This window comes from Tupaia chinensis, unplaced genomic scaffold (assembly GCF_000334495.1).
Source record: "Tupaia chinensis unplaced genomic scaffold, TupChi_1.0 Scaffold000421_1, whole genome shotgun sequence".
Lineage (NCBI taxonomy): Eukaryota > Metazoa > Chordata > Mammalia > Scandentia > Tupaiidae > Tupaia > Tupaia belangeri.
The window spans coordinates 3,276-20,884 of record NW_006159926.1 but is presented as its reverse complement, the minus strand read 5'-3'; the positions used below and the strand labels follow the sequence as shown (position 1 = coordinate 20,884).

Below are 17,609 nucleotides of genomic sequence, written 5' to 3'. Positions count from 1 at the left end.
ATATAGATATATATGTATATATATATATATATTAGGCTGTCAGAAAAGTCTTGCATAGAAAATATGGCATAGAAAAACAGAAAACAGATATGTCATGACTTTCCTGACAACCCAATATATAAAATCATTAGCAAGTATTTCCAGAGGTTTTGAACTGCTGCATCTGAATTGGCTAGGATGAAAGTCCCAGTCAAACCATGATAGTTTAAATTCACCTCAGAGTCATGGTATATTTCTCATTGTGGCTGTGTGACTTGAATCTGTAGAGCCATTGAGAGCTTTTTTGGCAAAAAAAAAAAAAAAAAAAAAGTCTTTAATGTGTATTATGTTGTGCTAATAAATTTGTGATGTAATTCAATAAAACTTATTTTCTTTTTCAGTTCTATCCGGAGGACCATTGCCTCAAGGGCATGAATTTGAACTCTACGAAGTTAGATTTCACTGGGGGAGAGAAAACCAGCGTGGCTCTGAGCACACGGTTAATTTTAAAGCTTTTCCCATGGAGGTAAGACTAACAAATCGTCTTGTAAAAATCTTGTTGTTCCAGTAAAGTGTTTAGCAATTTACCGAATATGGTTTAGTTTAAAAGTAAATGCATGGCTCTTGAATTTATCTATTTGTACTAAAACAAGAAAGCACTTCTTGAAATATAAGCTTGGGGCAGCATTCGAAGCTTCCCGTCTCCCTTAATGGGCTTCGGATGTGCACAGGAGCGACTGGCCCCGACAGCAACCTCGGTGATTAACTTTCATCCCTGGTATTATTACCTTGTAACAACTGCTGCCTCCGCAAATCCAGGAGGTCACTTCTGTAGCTATGAATAGGTGATGAGCTGAAAGCAAATAACCTTTGGGGAAACCTCAACAATAATTAAGTCTGGTTTAGCTAGTTTAAAATGGGAAGGCGGGTTTTACTGACCCCAGGCCGTTATAGAGAGCAAGAGAGAGGGAGAGATGGAGGGAGAGAGAGAGAGATGGAGGGAGAGAGAGAGAGATGGAGGGAGAGAGAGAGATATGGAGGGAGAGAGAGAGATATGGAGGGAGAGAGATATTGAGAAAGAGATATTTTTAGGGAATGATTCTTTTCTGAACAGTTCTTTCCCTCATTTCTTCTTCTTTATACATTTTTAAAAAAAGTTCCTTTTTTTCTTCCATGGGTGAGATTGAGAGAGAGAATGGAGAGAGAGCACACAGCACATTTCCAGTAAGATTTGGATGCCGTGACATCCCCCAGCTTCAGCCAGCCCCAGACCCTGGGCTGCATGTGTGTGCGTCGTGTCCCCGGGAGGTCCCTGGACTTGGATGCTGAGCCTTCCCGTGAGCACCAGCCTGGCAGGGTGCAGCGTTTTACTGCGGACCCACCACCTGGTGCCTCCCGATGATCTTATGTGTTAACTTCTGCTTTTCCCTCAGGATCTGCTACAAGTGTCAGGTCTTATAAGGGACTTTTTCTGAGGGCCTTCCCCAGCAGAGTTCATTCTCCCTCTGTACTCCCATGCATTTGTGGGTCACTTTCCTGGTGCTGGCCCCATGGACTGGAACGTGCTGTGTCCAACACGTCCTTCTCACTGACTGTGGATCTTGAAGTGAGTGGCCCCCTCCCCCTCCGATTCACTCCCATGACTTAGCCACGCTAGGCAAGGGAAACACAGCCAGTCTGTGCTAGTGAAATTGAGGGGGTGTCTTTATGGGTCTAGGCCTTCTTTCTGTTTCTTCCTATAGGAACCTCAGTTCTTTCCAGGAAGTAGCCTTTGGGTACCGTGAAAGAGCATTTGCTGTGGGCAGTAGAATGTAACCCTTCTTTCTCCGTCTATCCTGACTGCACATGTGCTTGGTACTAAATATAGAATTGCTCATGGCCAGACCCCATGTCCAGTACTGCCCCAGGGGCTGAAAATCACTACACTATAATTTTATATTAATGTTACATGTGCTTTAGAGCATTAACAATTATTCAAAAAATTCTTTTCGAAAGTTTAGAATATCCTGTCATTAAAAAATACCCAAGTCTTCTTTTTTTTTTTTTTTGGAGAGGTTTTTGCTATAGGGCATGTGCGCTTGCCAGAAAGACAGAGAGAGAGACAGAGAGATAGAAAGCGAGAAATCACCCCCCCCTCCCCAGAGGGGATGGCCACACCACAATCCCTTCTCCTCCATTCTCCTCCATTCTCCTCTCGGGATCTTGGGCATGCACGCACATGCGCCTGGCGAGTTTTAAGCTACCGGGTCCGGGCCTTGAACCGCAGTCGACCACGTGGGAGTCCAGCGACATTGCCATTATGCTAACTGCTGGTCCTAAAAATTACCCAAATCTTAAAAAGTGAAATATTAAATGTTTTAAGGACGGAGGGAAAAAGAAAAAAATAATGTGGGATGTTGAAGAGTATATGAGGCATGCAGCAGTGGAGAAAAGAGAAGACAGTGTTTTTGTTTTTGTTTTTGTTTGTTTTTGTTTTCATGCCAGAGCGTAGAAATGCTGGCCAGAGGGGGAGAAGGAGAAAGAAACCCCCAATGGAGCATGGTCATACCACAACTTCTTCCGCCATTTCTCCATTCTGTCAGGATTCTGGGCATGTATATATATGCACCTGATGTGTTTTTCAAGCTGCTGGGGCTGGGATTTAAATCATGGTTAGCCATGTAGTTTCCTGTTCTCTTAACTACTGGGCCATGGGTTTGGCCCTTCTTTTTTCAAAGATTATTTTATTCATAATAACCAAGTACACACATGAGAAAAAGGAGGGAAGCACACTTAATAAGGTCTTGTTATACTGTGATCCCCTCTTCCTAGGCTTCTAGCTTGTCAGGATCCTGAGGGTGCATACGTGTGCTTGGCATGTTTCCAGGCTAACGCGCCATGTGTCCTTCAGCACAGCAGTTCAGTTTGCTACTAATTGCACCAGCATGCTGGCCCAAGAGGATAGCTTTTAAGGGTGTAGTTGGAGAAGATCTTTAAACATTACCTTTCTAGGAGCTGTTTCCTCCATGCCTATACATAGTCTCTCCTTTCTATGGCCTTAAACAGTTCCGGGGCATCTCTGGCTACTGCCCTATTCTTAGCCAACCTGAGAAGGAAAAGTTCACACCGAACACATCAAAGAAGAGACAGGACACTCAACATTCCAGTTGAACTCCCTGGGTGATAGAGGATGAGGTGAAGGCAGGACCAGCTTTGGACTATTAGGGGACTCAGTCTTTCTCTGAAAGAGAAATGGTTTGAGGGGTCATTTCTTCATATTGTTCAATAAGTCATCAAAGGTGAACTCCAGTAATCAAACATTTTAGGGAGAGATGCACATACTTGGGTGGGCAGGAACTTCTGGATGGAAATTCAGTGGTGTTGCTTGTGTCAGGTAGAATTTACAGCCTTGGGAGAGTTTAATGAGATCAGGGGAGTCTGTGATCTGTGTTCTTTGCTCCGTAGTCAGATCAAGTTTCCAGACCACATGTTCAGATTGGTCTGGCTCCTTGCTGGCGTTTTAATGGCTCCGGTCTATTTGGCACAGGTAATGGTTTGTTCTGAATGAAGATTAAATTCTGCTAGTGAGGCTTGGTTTCTGCAGAAATATTTATTTTTAGGATAATGAGATTACTGACTGTAATTTTTCCAAAATAAGGATGCATAATAGTTATATTCTTTGTTATCTCAGACTATCCCTTACCCAAGCCCAAAGAAAACTTTCGTGTCAGGCCCCCTACATTGGTTTAGGGCTATATACTATTGAGTACAGAAATTCTGTGGGTGTGCAGAAGTAGAGGGAGATTTATAAAGCCAGGTTTTTTTCTTTTTTTAAAAATTTTCATAGAGGCTGTGAATAATGAGCTGAGGTTTTAATTTTGTTTTTCTATAGTTTTAAAAAATTCTCTTTAAATATTTATTGTAATTTATGATTTACATATAATCATTATGCATTTTTGTAGGATACAGAATGGTCTTTAAAAGCATATATATGGTGCATAATAAACAAGTTGATGATATAAACTTATTCAACACCTTCAGCATTTAATATTATACTATGTTGTGAACATTTGAAACCTGCTTCAGTGGTTATTCTGCAAGTATGTACTGAATTGTCTATGACGTTCTTTATATAAAATACAGTTCTAGAGAAGAAGACTCCTCCATTGTTGCCGAGAACCAGTTATTTCAGGGAATAAGAGAAATGAAGATTTTCTCCTGATAATTCAGCCTTTGCTCCTAGTCTTGAGTGGAGAGGCAAGGGGCAGGCCTTCGGAAGAAGACTCCATTGCTGCAGAGAACTTGTCATTTCAGGGAATAAGAGAAATGAAGATTTTTCTGCTGATAATTCAGCTTCCTGCTTCCAATCTCGAGTGGTAGGGCGCCTCTCTACCCTTCTCTCTGTCTCTCTCTGTCTTCTCATTTTCTGGTAATTTTTCCTTTCAAAAAATTTTAAGGTAAATTATTATCTTGGCTTTCAGATTCTCCTTTATCTTGCTAATCATCCCCTTTCCCTCTCTCCTCTAGGAGAGGCAAGGGGCAGGCCTTCAGAAGAAGACTCCTCCATTGCTACTGAGAACTATGCCACTTGGTTTTTATTCTTTGCTTTTTTTTTTTTAATAATTTTTTTTTTTTGGAGAGGTTTTCGCTATAGGGCGCATGCGTTCGCCAGCCAGACAGAGAGAGACATAGAGACAAAAAACGAGAAATCACCCCCCAGGGGGGATGGTCACGCCGCAGTCCCTTCTCCTCCATTCTCCTCTCGAGATCTTGGGCACACACGCACACGTGTCCGGCGTGAGTTTTAAGCCACCGGGTCCGGGACGCGAACCGCCACCGGGTCCAGCGACATAGCCATTACGCTAACTGCTGGTTCCCTTAATAAATTTTTTGATTTTTTTTTCCTTTTTTTTTCTCTTTCGTTACCCTACCCCTTTCTGTTTTCTTATTCTTTTTCTTTTACCTCATCACTTTTTTGCACAATCTCTGTTTGCTGAATGTCTAGATGGATCTAAGGGGACCATAGCCAAACATCCAAATACTATTAGGGTTAACATATTTCTCAATACCCTCTGAATCTGCTGCAGAAAGAGATAAAAATGAAATGGCAAAGAGATTGAAGATCACCTCTTCCTGCATGCTCCTGAATGCTCAGATTGAACTTCAAGAATTAGGAAGAAATGCACCATCCCTCAAATAACTAGAAATCACTATAGGATCACAAGAAATATGGGAAAGCAAGAAAATACCTCTCCTCCAAGGGAAAAGAATAACTCTTCTTTATCCATAGACAGTTCAATGGAAATCAGGGAAATGTCTGATAAAGAATTTAGATTATTCATAGTGACAAAGTTAACAGAGGTACACCTGAAGAAAGCCAATGAGCTCTAGAAGAGGCAGGAAAACAGAGCCGAGGAGTTTCAGAAGGTGAAGAAGTTCTTGCATGATTCGAAAGAAGAAATGCATGCCTTTTGGCCAGAACCTCCACTGTCCAGTAATTAACCAAAATGACCAACACAAAGGAAAGAGGAGAGGTACCTGATATATGTTCTCTAGGCCTTTTAGAAAACGTGGAGTTATTCCTTTGGCAACATATGTGCGAATCTACAAGAAAGGTGATATTGTAGACATTAAGAGAATGGGTACTGTTCAAAAAGGAATGCCCCACAAGTGTTACTGAGGCAAAACTGGAAGAGTCTACAGTGTTACACAGCATGCTGTTGGCATTGTTAAGGGCAAGATTCTTGCCAAGAGAATTAATGTGCATATTGAGCATATTAAGCATTCAAAGAGCAGAGAGAGCTTCCTAAAACATATGAATGAAAATGACCAGAAAAAGAAAGAAGCCAAAGAGAAAGGTACCTGGGTTCAACTAAAGCACCAGCCTGCTTCACCCAGAGAAGCACACTCTGTGAGAACCAATGGAAAGGAGCCGGAGCTACTGGAACCTATTCCTTATGAATTCATGGCATGATGGGTGTTAAAAATAAACTAATCTGTGGTCTATAAACATGTTTGCCTTAATTGAGTAGAATTATGTCCCTTCCCCAAAGCTAATTTTTATTGGGCTCTAATTCATTTTGTATCTTTATTCAAATTTAGTATTTTTTCACCCGAAAGATGTTAGGTGGTTTGGTTTATGCAACAAATAAAACTCAGTTGGTTACGAAGAAAAAAAAAAAAGAGGAAATACACACCATAAAAAAGAATTAAACAGAAATGTTAGAGATGAAGGCTATAACACAGGAAATCAAAACCTCCCTTGAAAGTATTAAAAGCAGACTAGATCATACAGAAGATTGAATCTCAGATGTGGAAAACAGAATCACTGGCCTAAAAAAAAAAAATCCACCACAAAGACTGAGAAAATAGTCAAAAAAAAATACACAAGAAATACTAGATACCATCAGATGTCCAAACATCCAGGTAATTGTTATCCCAGAAGGTGAAGAGACTAATAAGGACATTGATAATCTATTCCATGAAATCCTGGAAGAAAAATTTTCAAAACTAGAGAGGTAGTCAAAGATCCAGACCCAAGAAATACATAGGACCCCAAGTACAATCAACCCAAGAAGATCTTCTCCAAGACACATTATAGCCAGATTGACCAAAACCACAGACAAAGACAAGGTACTCAGACTGGCAAGAGAGAAACAGCAAGTTACCTACAAAGGATATCCCATCAGGCTAACAGTGGACCGCTCATGAGAAACAATGAGAAACAATGTGAGCAAAGAAAGAGTGAGAAAATATAATCAAAGTGTTGAGTGAAGAACAATTTCAATCAAGAATACTATACCCAGCAAGATTATCCTTCATATGAGAAGAGAAGACAAGAACATTCTCAGATAAACGAAACCTGAAAGAATTTACCGACACCAGTTTTTCAAGAAGTTCTGAAGGGAGTGTTATATCATGAAAACTAAAGTCAGACACACAGAAATAAGAGTTAAAAAACATCTAAGAAAAGGGCCAGCATAATGGTAGGCACAGGTCCAGAGTTGAATATTATCTTCCAGAATTTAAATGGAAAGCTTGGACCACAACAGAAGTTAGATTAAGTACACAAGACAGAGCTGATGAAATAGAATTTTGTGGCTTTTGACTAAAACAATACTGATCTTTTTCTATGCTTTGTCGTCCAGAGATAAGGATTTATTTTCTTCTCTTGAGTTGTCAATAGATCCAGTAACTATTTGAATAGAATCCTAACCTGCTTCCAGGCTTTAAGTCTTAAGCAAAGTTCTCTTAATATTTTCTGATTTTCACTTATTAAAACTAAAACTGCCTTTCTCGAAATTAAAAAAAAAAGTATTAAAAAATACCTATTTAATGACCACAGTAAGCTATATAGCCTCAGCTAGGTGCTGTTTTATAGTATATCCATTCTATTCATAGTTTCATGCCTAAAGTCAAACATTTGTTCACAGATATTTATATATCAGCTGAACTTGTTATTGAAAGTAGTTAAATCAATTAAGATATTTTCTTAACCAATAAAATGTGGGAGAAAAAGAAAGGAATGGAAAGCAACTGCAGATACCAGAGATAGAGTGGGAGGAGTGTGGGATACAGCAGAGAGTGAGAAATAGAGATGGATATATATATATATATATCTCCATATATCTATTTACTAAACAAGTAATGGAAAATTATTTGCGATGATAACATGTATGACTAAGCCACTATACAGTGTATTCTGGATGGGAAAACTGCATCATGTATGCTGTGGTGATGTTCAGTGAATGAATGCAAAATAATTTAAAAAAGATACAGTTCTAAAGAAAAACATATTGATTAAAAATGAAGCAACAAACAACCTCATAAATTAACAAAGGTAGTCTTAACATAGCCAGTGGAAGAAAAATTTGTAATTTCCATGTAGAGGACTGTGGGAAATAAGAGTTTATAATCTGAAAAAGAACTGTAGGTATCAATCATTGATCCAGTTAGATAGAACTAGATAAAATTGTATATAACAACAGCTCATTAGGAAGAAAGAGAAGAGAAAACTTTTACTTACACACTCAGAATTCTTTTAAGACTATAGTAATATACTGTATATACAGAAGTCCTCAAAAAAGCAAAAATTAAAACAAAATTGTAAAGAGATGTTTAAAAACAAAGACATGGTAAAGCCAGTGATTTGGTGATTTATAAGCCTTATAAACTCTTGATTTTAGTCTCTTTAAAATTCATTCCAAAGAGGGACCAGTGTAATGGCTATGTTGCTGGACTCCCATGTAGTCAACTGTGGTTCGAGTCCCGGACCTGGCGGCTTAAACTCACGCCAGGCACGAGTGTGTGTGTGCCCAAGATCCCAAGAGGAGAATGGAGGAAAAGGGATTGCGGCGTGGTCTTCCCCCCGGGGGAGGAGGGGTGATTTCTTGCTTTCTATCTCTCTGTCTCTCTCTTTCTGGTTCCAAAGAAAGACTCAGGTACTTGTAACATTTTAGATTTTTCCTCTATTATTTAGCTTTATACAATGAGTAATGGTTCTAATAAGTACATAAATTAAAACCTATAGAAACATCTGTCTATGAAATCGTCGGTGAATTTGTATTTAAGCTTTACTTGCGTACAAAATAGTTGAATCTGCATTTAGTCCTGACATTCAATTATTATCAATATATGTAGACTTATCTTTTTTTCTAATTGTTTTGTATTCTCTGAATTCTATGTATTTCCTTAGTTTTCCTGCTGTAGTAATCCCTTAAGTATTTCCTGAAGAGCCAGTTTCATTTTGGAGAATTCTTTCAGTATTTGTTTATCTGGGAATGATTTTATTTCTCCTTCCCATTTGAAGGATAATATCGCTGGGTATAGTACTCTTGGTTGAAATGGCTTTTCTTTCAGAGTTTTAAATATGTTTTCTTATTCTTTCCTTGCCTGCGTTATTTCAGCTGAGAGAACTGGTATTGGTCTAGTGGGGTAGCCCTTCTATGTAACTTGGCATTTCTCTCTTGGCATTTATAGAATATTGTCTTTATCTTCGATTTTTATCAATTTGACTGTGATATGCCTTGGAGAGGATCTTTTTATATTAAATCTATCTGGTGTCCTTTGTATTTCCTGGATTTAGATGTCAGTTTGCCTTTCTATATTTGGAAAGCTTTCAATTGATACATAATGAAAGATATTTTTTATGCCTTAATTTACCTATCTCTTCACCTTCTGGAATACTTATTATGTGAATATTTGATCATTTAATGGTGTCTAGAATTTCATGTATACTGTCCTCATATTTGTTTATTTAAGAGATTTTTGCTGTAGGGTCCATGCACTCGCTGGAGAGACAGAGAGAGACAGAGAGACAGAAAGCAAGAAATCACCCGCCTAGGGGGATGGCCACGCCACAATCCCTTCTCCTACACTCTCCTCTTGGGATCTTGGGCACACATGCACATGCACTTAGCATGAGTTTCTAGCTACCAGGTCCAGGACTCAAACTACAATTGACTACGTAGGAGTCCAGTGAGGTAACCATTATGCCATCTGCTGGTTCCTATTTTCCTTATTCATTTATTTATTTGGAGAGGTTTTTACTATAGGGCGTGTGTGCTCATCAGAAAGACAGAGAGAGACAGAGAGACAGAAAGCAAGAAATCACTCCCCAGGGGGAATGGCCACACCACAATCCCTTCTTCTCCATTCTCCTGGGATCCTGGGCATGTATGCACACGTGCCTGGCATGAGTTAAGTCACTACTTGAACCACAGTCGACTACATGGAAGTCCAGCGACATAACTATTACCCCAACTGCTGACCCCACTATTTTCCTTATTTTAATGGTCAGTCTTACGTTCTTTTTTTTGGTTGTTGTTATAGGGTGTGTGCGCTCACCAGAAAGACAGAGAGATAGAGAGACAGAAAGCAAGAAATCACCTCCCGGGGGGCTGGCCACGCTGCAATTCCTTCTCCTCCATTCTCCTCTCAGGATCTTGGGCACGCACGCACACGCTCCCGGCGTGATTTTAAGTCACTGGGTCCGGGACTCGAACCACGGGCGACTACATGGGAGTCCCACGGCATAGCCATTATACTAACTGCTGGTCCCAGTCTTCTGTTCTTTTTCATTGCTTGAACTAAGTCAGCGGTTTTGTCTTCAAGGGTAGAGATTTTTTCCTTATGTATAGTCTAAGCTGCTGTTGATACTTTTTTTTTTAATAAAGGTTTTTGCAAAGGAGGTTTTGATTTCCTGCATTGTAATCCTTATCTCCAGGAACTTTGTTTGATTCTTTTTCAGTGAGAGAACCTTTTTATGGCATTCCTCCTCAAGTCATTGAAGGATTTTCTCATATCCTGGAATTGTTGTCTCTTTTCTGCTGCATCTCATTGACTTTTGTTACAGTGAATATTCTGAATACTTTTTCTGATGCTTCTGCGATCTCTTATGTTGTATCTATTGTTGGTGTGGAGTTACAATTCTTAAGGAGGAGGTATTTCCTGATTTTCTCCTGTTTCTTGGGGCTTTTCCTTTGCTTTTTAGTCATCTGGTGGTGTACTCACTTTTTTCTACTTCTCTGGACTGTTCCTACACTTCTCTATTATTTGCAGAAGCTCTGTACAAATTTCCCCCCTTTACTGTGGATGTGAGTGTGAAATCCACAGTAGGAGTTTGGGGTTTAGGTTTTCAGAGTAGAGTTTCTCTCCTTTTATTGCTAAGGGAGTTACAGGGAAATAATTCCTCCAGAGTCTCCTATTTTCGTGTTTGATTCTTGTGTACCCAAACCTAACTGCTCCCAATGTGGATGCAGTTTGAACTGACAGATAGAATGCAAGATGGTAGACCACTTCACGTAGTGGTTTGTGCGTCCTATGGGCTGGAGAGTCCCTCCTTCCCCATGGGAGGCTGGGCGGGGGCGTTGGGGGAAGGGCTCCACGGATGAGCTCAAGCCGAATGGCTTGGCTGGGTCTATCTGTCGGTTCTTCTATCCCTGGGATTGCAGAGTCTCCCTGTTGGTCCTTCTGTCTAGAATTGCAGGAATCAGGTATTGGTTCTTGAAGGCTTGAGGGCCCCTTCTCCCCCACAGCAGGCTGGGCAGGGGTCCCTGCTGAGCTCAAGCTAGCAGCTTGCTTGGGTCAGCCTGTTGGTCCTATCTCTGGGGTTACAAAGGTACTGTAACTCCTCTGTAACTCCCTGTCACTCCTCTCTCTCCTGAGCTGGGTTTTTAGGAGGAGAGTGCTCTGGTGGTATGGTGACAGGGGAGAGAAACTCCTTTTAGAAGAACATTCCAGGAGTAGGAATGTGTTGCCTGATGCATTTAGGTAGGTAACATACTACTGGTCCTCTTGTCCTGAACTGCTACTAAGAAACAACTCGAACCAGGGTGTAACCAGCAGGACAATGGAGAGAGGTGACCAGGTGCCCTTATAGAGACAGAGTGGGAAAGTAAGAAATCACCCGTCAAGGGAGATGGCCATGCTGAGATCACTTCTTCTCCATTCACTTCTCAGGATTTGGGGCATGCACACACACACACCTGGCACTTTTTTTTTTTTTTTCAGTTTTATTTTCTTTTTTTCCCTGAGGAGATTTTCGTATTTTACTTACTTTCTAAGAGTATCTTTGATCTCAAAAATCACATATTAATGTACCCATTTCCTTTTTGTTGATTTCACTTAAATTAATTTACACATGTTTGTTTTGGTAACACATAGAAATAGTTTTTAACAGAATCCATCAACCTCTATCCCCTTGCCTTTTTAAAATTATGAGTGAAAGTGGGACCAGCAGTTAGTGTATTGGCTATGTCACTGAACTCCCATGTAGTCGACTGCAGTTCGAGTCCCAGACCCAGTGGCTTAAACTCATGCCGGGCGTGTGTGTGTTTGTGTGCCCAAGATCCCGAGAGGAGAATGGAAGAGAAGAGATTGCAGCATGGCCATCCCCCCAGGGGGTGATTTCTTGCTTTCTGTCTCTCTGTCTTTTTGGTGAGCGCACGCGCCCTATAGCAAAAACAAAACAAAACAAAACAAAACAAAACAAAACAAAACAAAACAAAACACCTCTCTCCAAAAAAAAAAGAATGAAAGTGTAACAGCAACCCTGTGTAGGTTTTTGTTAACGCTAGCAGTAAGTGCTGACAATTTCAAATATTAACACTTGACTTCAAACAGCTTAAACTGTAGCTCTTTCACTAAGCGAGAGGTATAAAACATGTGATTTCTATTTTTCCTTTCCGAGGTTTTTAATTTTCAGTAATACACATGATCCTACAGCCATCTGACACTTCTTGCTGTGCTTTTATCTTGTCGATCGGAATTCTGTTATGAGTACTCCAGGTTTATATGCTTAAACGACAGCACTTTCATAGGAGGAAAAAGTATCTGTTGCACTTTTCCTCCTGTTACGTGAAAACATATATTAAATATGTTCTTACAAATATCTGGGTCATGTTTACTGCTGGAATTCTTTTACTTAATGTATGAGTATTTTGCATTGTGATATTTAATCAAGACATCAGCAGTAGCAGCAGATTGTTGATTTAGGACAAGTTTGAGATCCACTGAATGAATTCTTCTCTTTTCTTCTAGTGGCTGTAGAAGCTTCTTATTTTCTTTGGACATTATTGGATGTTTTAGCTTGTGAAGTCCAAATTTAATGCTGTATGAATTTAACCATTTTCCCAACACTGGCGTGCTCCATGCATTTACCATCTCTCTCTCTCTCTCTCCCTTTTTTTTTTTTTGGAGAGGTTTTTGCTATAGGGCACGTACACTTGCTAGACAGAGAGAGACAGAAAGGAAGAAATCACCGCCCCCCTCCCCCCCGGGAGGATGACCACGCTGAAATCTCTTCTCCTCCATTCTCCTCTCAGGATCTTGGGCACACACGCACAGATCCTGGTGTGAGTTAAAGCCACCGTGTCCAGGACTTGAACTGTGGTCGACTACATGGAAGTCCAGCAACATAGCCATTATGCCAACTACTAGTCCCAGCATTCACTGTCTCAGCAGAATTATTTATCCCATTCCTATTATTTTTAATGATATATCTGGAGCTTCTGGGTTTTTAGGTTCATGGGTTCACATTCTATATTCTGTGTATTCTTTTTTCGTAGACATGTTCATCTTCTTTTCTGTTCACAGTAGCCTAACTCTGTGGTCTGAATGATTCTGGGTAAGTTGTGATAACTCTTTTCCCTCAAATTTACCCCAAATTCTTCTCATAATTCTATGGAAGCATGTTGCCCAGTCATTTAGAGCTTATGCTTGGTCAATAAGATAGTTAAAAAAAGGGATATGAGGAGGTCAATAACATGATCAAATTTTGATTTTTTTCATATAAGAACATTACTATTTCTCCACTGTCTCCTTATAGAGATAACCTTTAATAGCGCATTCATCTTTATCGTGTTGCTAACAGACATACCTATGACTGGGTGGTTTATAAAGAAATAAAGATTTGGGGCCAGCAGTTGGCATGGTGGTTAGGGTGCTGGACTCTCACATTGGCTGACCGCAGTTTGAGTCCTGGACCTGGAGGCTTACTTTCTCACTTTCCCTCTTTCTCTTTTTCTCTGTCTCTGATGAGTGCACATGCCCTATAGCAAATTATAAAAAATAATAAATAAAATTAAATAATTCTTTAAAAAAATGAAATAAACGTTTATTCTGGTTTGGTGGTCTAAAGACCAGGGTCTAACTTTGAATGGATTTGCAACATGGTGGAGTGTGGGCTCTCAAGCAGAGCAGACGCCAATAAGTTCGACCTGCTCTGGTCTCCTTTCCCCTCTTATAAACCTGCCTAAGGACCTTATCACACCTAAAAAGTCCACCCTGTGGCATCATTAAGGAATTAGGAGTTTACCACAAGATGCCATGAAATGCATGTGCTTGCTGGAAGAGAGAGAGAGAAAAAGGAGAAATTGCTCTTCAAGGGGGATAGCCACTCTGCAATTCCTTTTTTTCTTTCCATTTTCCTCTCAGGATTGTGGGCATGCTTACAAACACACCTGGTGTGATTTTCAAGCCACCAGGTCTGGGACTTGAACTGTGGTTGGCCATGTGGGAATCCAGCACCTTAACCACCTTAACCACCACGCCACCTGCTGGCCCCTATTATTTAATACTTTTACAATACACCAAGTCCCAATACAGAGGGGAACATTCAAACTATAGCAATAGCCAAATGCAGGAAGAATATGGTCTCATAATAAAGCACAGACCTGTATGAATTGAATTAGATTTAGCTTTTAAAAGACTCACTGCATTATTTCTATATTTTTGCATGTCATTGCAGACAAAATACTGGTTTTGTTGGGGTGGGCATGGATTCTTCCCACAGAGTAGCAGGAGATCATTTATGGTGAGTCTGACTTTCTTGCTCTGTGGGCCTGAAAATTTATGATTTTAAGAGTCAATTGCCAAGAAAGAGGTATGGCCATATTGTAGGACAGGCCCTTATCTTTATTTATATTGTATTTAAAGAACAGCTATTGATCTATGTACTCCAAAAGGGTTCAGTGATAACTGGTCTACCTACCAACTGTTTATGGAATGTTGAGTACATGAGGTAAATAGAACAGAAATTGTTCATGATGTAGAAAGGATTCTTTAATTGCAAAGAGTTCAGGCTATGGTTTTAAAGGAGACCAACAAAAGTATTTTGAAGACTATTTCATTATATAGAACTGATGCTGAATATTACATTTGTCCTCACCACCAAAGCTAGGGTTATAGGCTGAACAACCCTAGGTGTGGTCAGGTTGCCAAGTAACTGAACCTGGGCTTCCCTTGTGGTCTCCAGACTCCCACTCTGTACCATCTTGGCTGGGCCCATTTTACTACTCTGGGCTTACTCATTTATTTTACCACTATTTACTCCTCCCAGGAGGAGTTTGCCTGGTTAAAAGTAAAATCATTATTTTTCTCAAATTATTTTACTTGCAGAAACATACCGAGCTTTTTTATTTGGGAATCTTCTAAAATAAGGACTTCCATTGACTTTCCAAAGAAGTTGAATAGGATGACTTTAGTGAGACAAAATATGATAGTTAGACATATAAAATACATAATTAAAGCATTTTAGATTAAAAAAATCTCTTTGAGATCTACTTCAAGCTCCAATTTAACATAGGAGAAATATAAAGATATAAAAGGTTAAATAAAGGTCACAGTGCAGCTTTTGAAAAATCATAATATATGGCCTGGATAAAGAAGAGTATAGTATGGTTAAACTAAATCTCTCTCCCTCTCTCTCTCTCCCTCTCTCTCTCTCTCTCTTTTAAAGTTTTGGTACAGGGCACATGCATTCAGAGGAAAAAGACAGAGATATATGGAGAGATAGAAAAAATGAGAAAGTACCCTCCAGGGGAATGGCCATACGATAATCCCTTCTCCTCCATCTTTCCTTCTCTTGGGATTTTGTGCACATAAATATATTTACCCAGCATGTTTTTCAAGTCCTCAGGTCCAGGACTCGAGCTGTACAGTTGGCCATGTGGGATCCAACTGCTAAATTACCATGCCACTGGTTGGCCTTTAAATATTTCTTTTATGGAAGAAATATTTTCAACTGACGGTTTAAGATAGAAAGAGACAACCCAGTGGCTTCATCCTGTCCCAGATTCAGAAGGGCCGTGTTTTAGCCTTGTCTGGAAGGATAGAAGTGAGGCTGGGTACCATGCTCTTACCATACAGGCTGTGAAGCCAAACAAGAGGGTGGCTTTGTGAAGGCATAGGAGTATGGATTTCCTGAAGGTGGGACCCTCACTGCTTTGTGAAAGCTGAAGGGAGCGCATGTGTGTGTGCACATGTGAATTTAATGGATCATCTAGTCTTACTTTATCAAGGGCTCAGCGGGTGCTCTCTGAGGTCTGGAGCAGGTCACACACCTCAAAAGGGGCCCATACACTGATTTATGCTCCAGGACGTGCTTCTGTTCACTTTTCAAAGCTAGTTCTTATTAGGAAAATCAGTTGACTCCAGCTTGAGATTTTTATTTGCCATAGTCATTGATACTTTGAACTGAGACTGCTTTAGGGTTACCACTAAGATGGGTTAGGACTGGTGCTAAGGGAAACATTCTGACATTTCAATGCCTAACTTCTCTGGGAAGTTTATTATTTTGTCCAGAGAAAGGGACACCTTGTCTTTAAATGGAATGATTATGATTTTTTCTGATGTGGTCATCTCGAATCTCCTGTAAGGTTAGTTATATTGAGCGTCGCGATAAACAGATGGATGAATTAGAACTTTGAGCGAGGGCCTCCTCACTGGTCATAACTGCAGAAACACTCTCATAACTTGGCAAACAAAATTAATAAAAACACATTTTATGTTTCCGGAATTCTAATGAATCTTTGGATTTTTTTTTTACTCTGGAAAAAACATAGTTCCTGCTTTGATTCACCAAGCTTATGTTTTCATTTATTAAATATATCTAGTGCATAAACCTCACAGTTTGCCAAATAAAAATAAATTATAATGCCAAACAGAGGTGTCCTTTGAGCTGTACCATGCATTGGGGCAGTCTGCCATTCCCACTCAGAAAAAGACGAGGATAAGGCCAGCTTGGGCTTGAAGTAGTCACTTTGCACCTACCTTTGATTTTATATCTGTGAGCATTTCTTTTAGTAGTTCATTCCTTGTCATTATTTGAAGGTGTACCAAAGGTGGTTTTGGCAAACTCAATTTAAAAGAAACATATCACAGCTGGTTTGATGGTATAAGGCAAATGATAGAAAAATTAAAAATATATATATATATATTGGGTTGTTGAAAATTCATGACACATTTTTGCATAGGAAAGTGTAGAAAAATATGTCATGGCTTTTCTGACAACCCAAATAGTTCCTGTAAATAAGTGTGATATGTAGTTAATGTGTAGGTGGTTGTAGACTCCAGGCAGGTAGAGAATATCTTATAGTAGTTTAAAAAAAATTTTTTTTAAAGAATTATTTTATTTAACTTTATTTATTGATTTATTGATTTAAATTTGACCAGAGAGGGACTGCATGAGAGAATGAGAGTGAGAGCCAAAAAGTGAGAAAGCAAGTCATCAGGTCTGGGATTCGAACCATGGTGAATCATGTGGGAGTCTAGTGCCCTTTACCACCATGCCACCTGCCGGCCCCCTAAAGTAGGTTTTAACAGATCTAAATTCTACAGTAACGTATAAGGGGACTTGAAAATATTGGTAGAGAAACAGCGTTAAAGTATAAATTTCTTTTAGTGCAAAACAAAAGGAAATCCATGTGTAATTTTTTTCAGAATGTGCATTTTCCATGGAGTTTTGAAAACCCCATATACATTTCCTTTCAGTATGCCTTCAGATAATAAACAGACTGATTTAAGTAGTCTATAACCAAATGATTGTCCTTAAATGGCTCCTATACACTTGTTTATCTTTTTGTCTCTCCATCCATCCAAAAGGAAGTGTTTCAGGAGACCTTACCCTTCTTTTTTTCTTTTTTTTTTTTTGGAGAGGTTTTTGCTATAGGGCACATGCACTTGCCAGACAGAGAGACAGAGAGACAAAAAGCGAGAAATCACCCCTCAGAGGGGATGGCCACACAGCAATTCCTCCTCCTCTATTCTCTTCTCGAAATCTTGGGCATGCAACACATGCCCAACATGAGTTTTTTTTTTTTTTTTTTTTTTTTTTTTGGGGTTTTTTTATAAGGGGCGTGTGCTCGCCACGA

General features: G+C 39.7%; 1 protein-coding gene across 1 annotated transcript in view; it reads left to right on the top strand.

Annotated features, from left to right (window-relative positions):
• The window catches only part of CA8 (carbonic anhydrase 8 (inactive)), a gene marked incomplete at its 3' end in the record, with an annotated part of 47,318 nt that overhangs the window by 26,886 nt on the left and 2,823 nt on the right, over positions 1 to 17,609 (top strand). The window contains exons 3-4 of the mRNA XM_027774301.1: positions 381 to 505; positions 3,353 to 3,505. Of these exons, the coding sequence (XP_027630102.1) occupies positions 381 to 505; positions 3,353 to 3,505 (278 nt within the window). The remainder of the gene's footprint in view (positions 1 to 380; positions 506 to 3,352; positions 3,506 to 17,609) is intronic.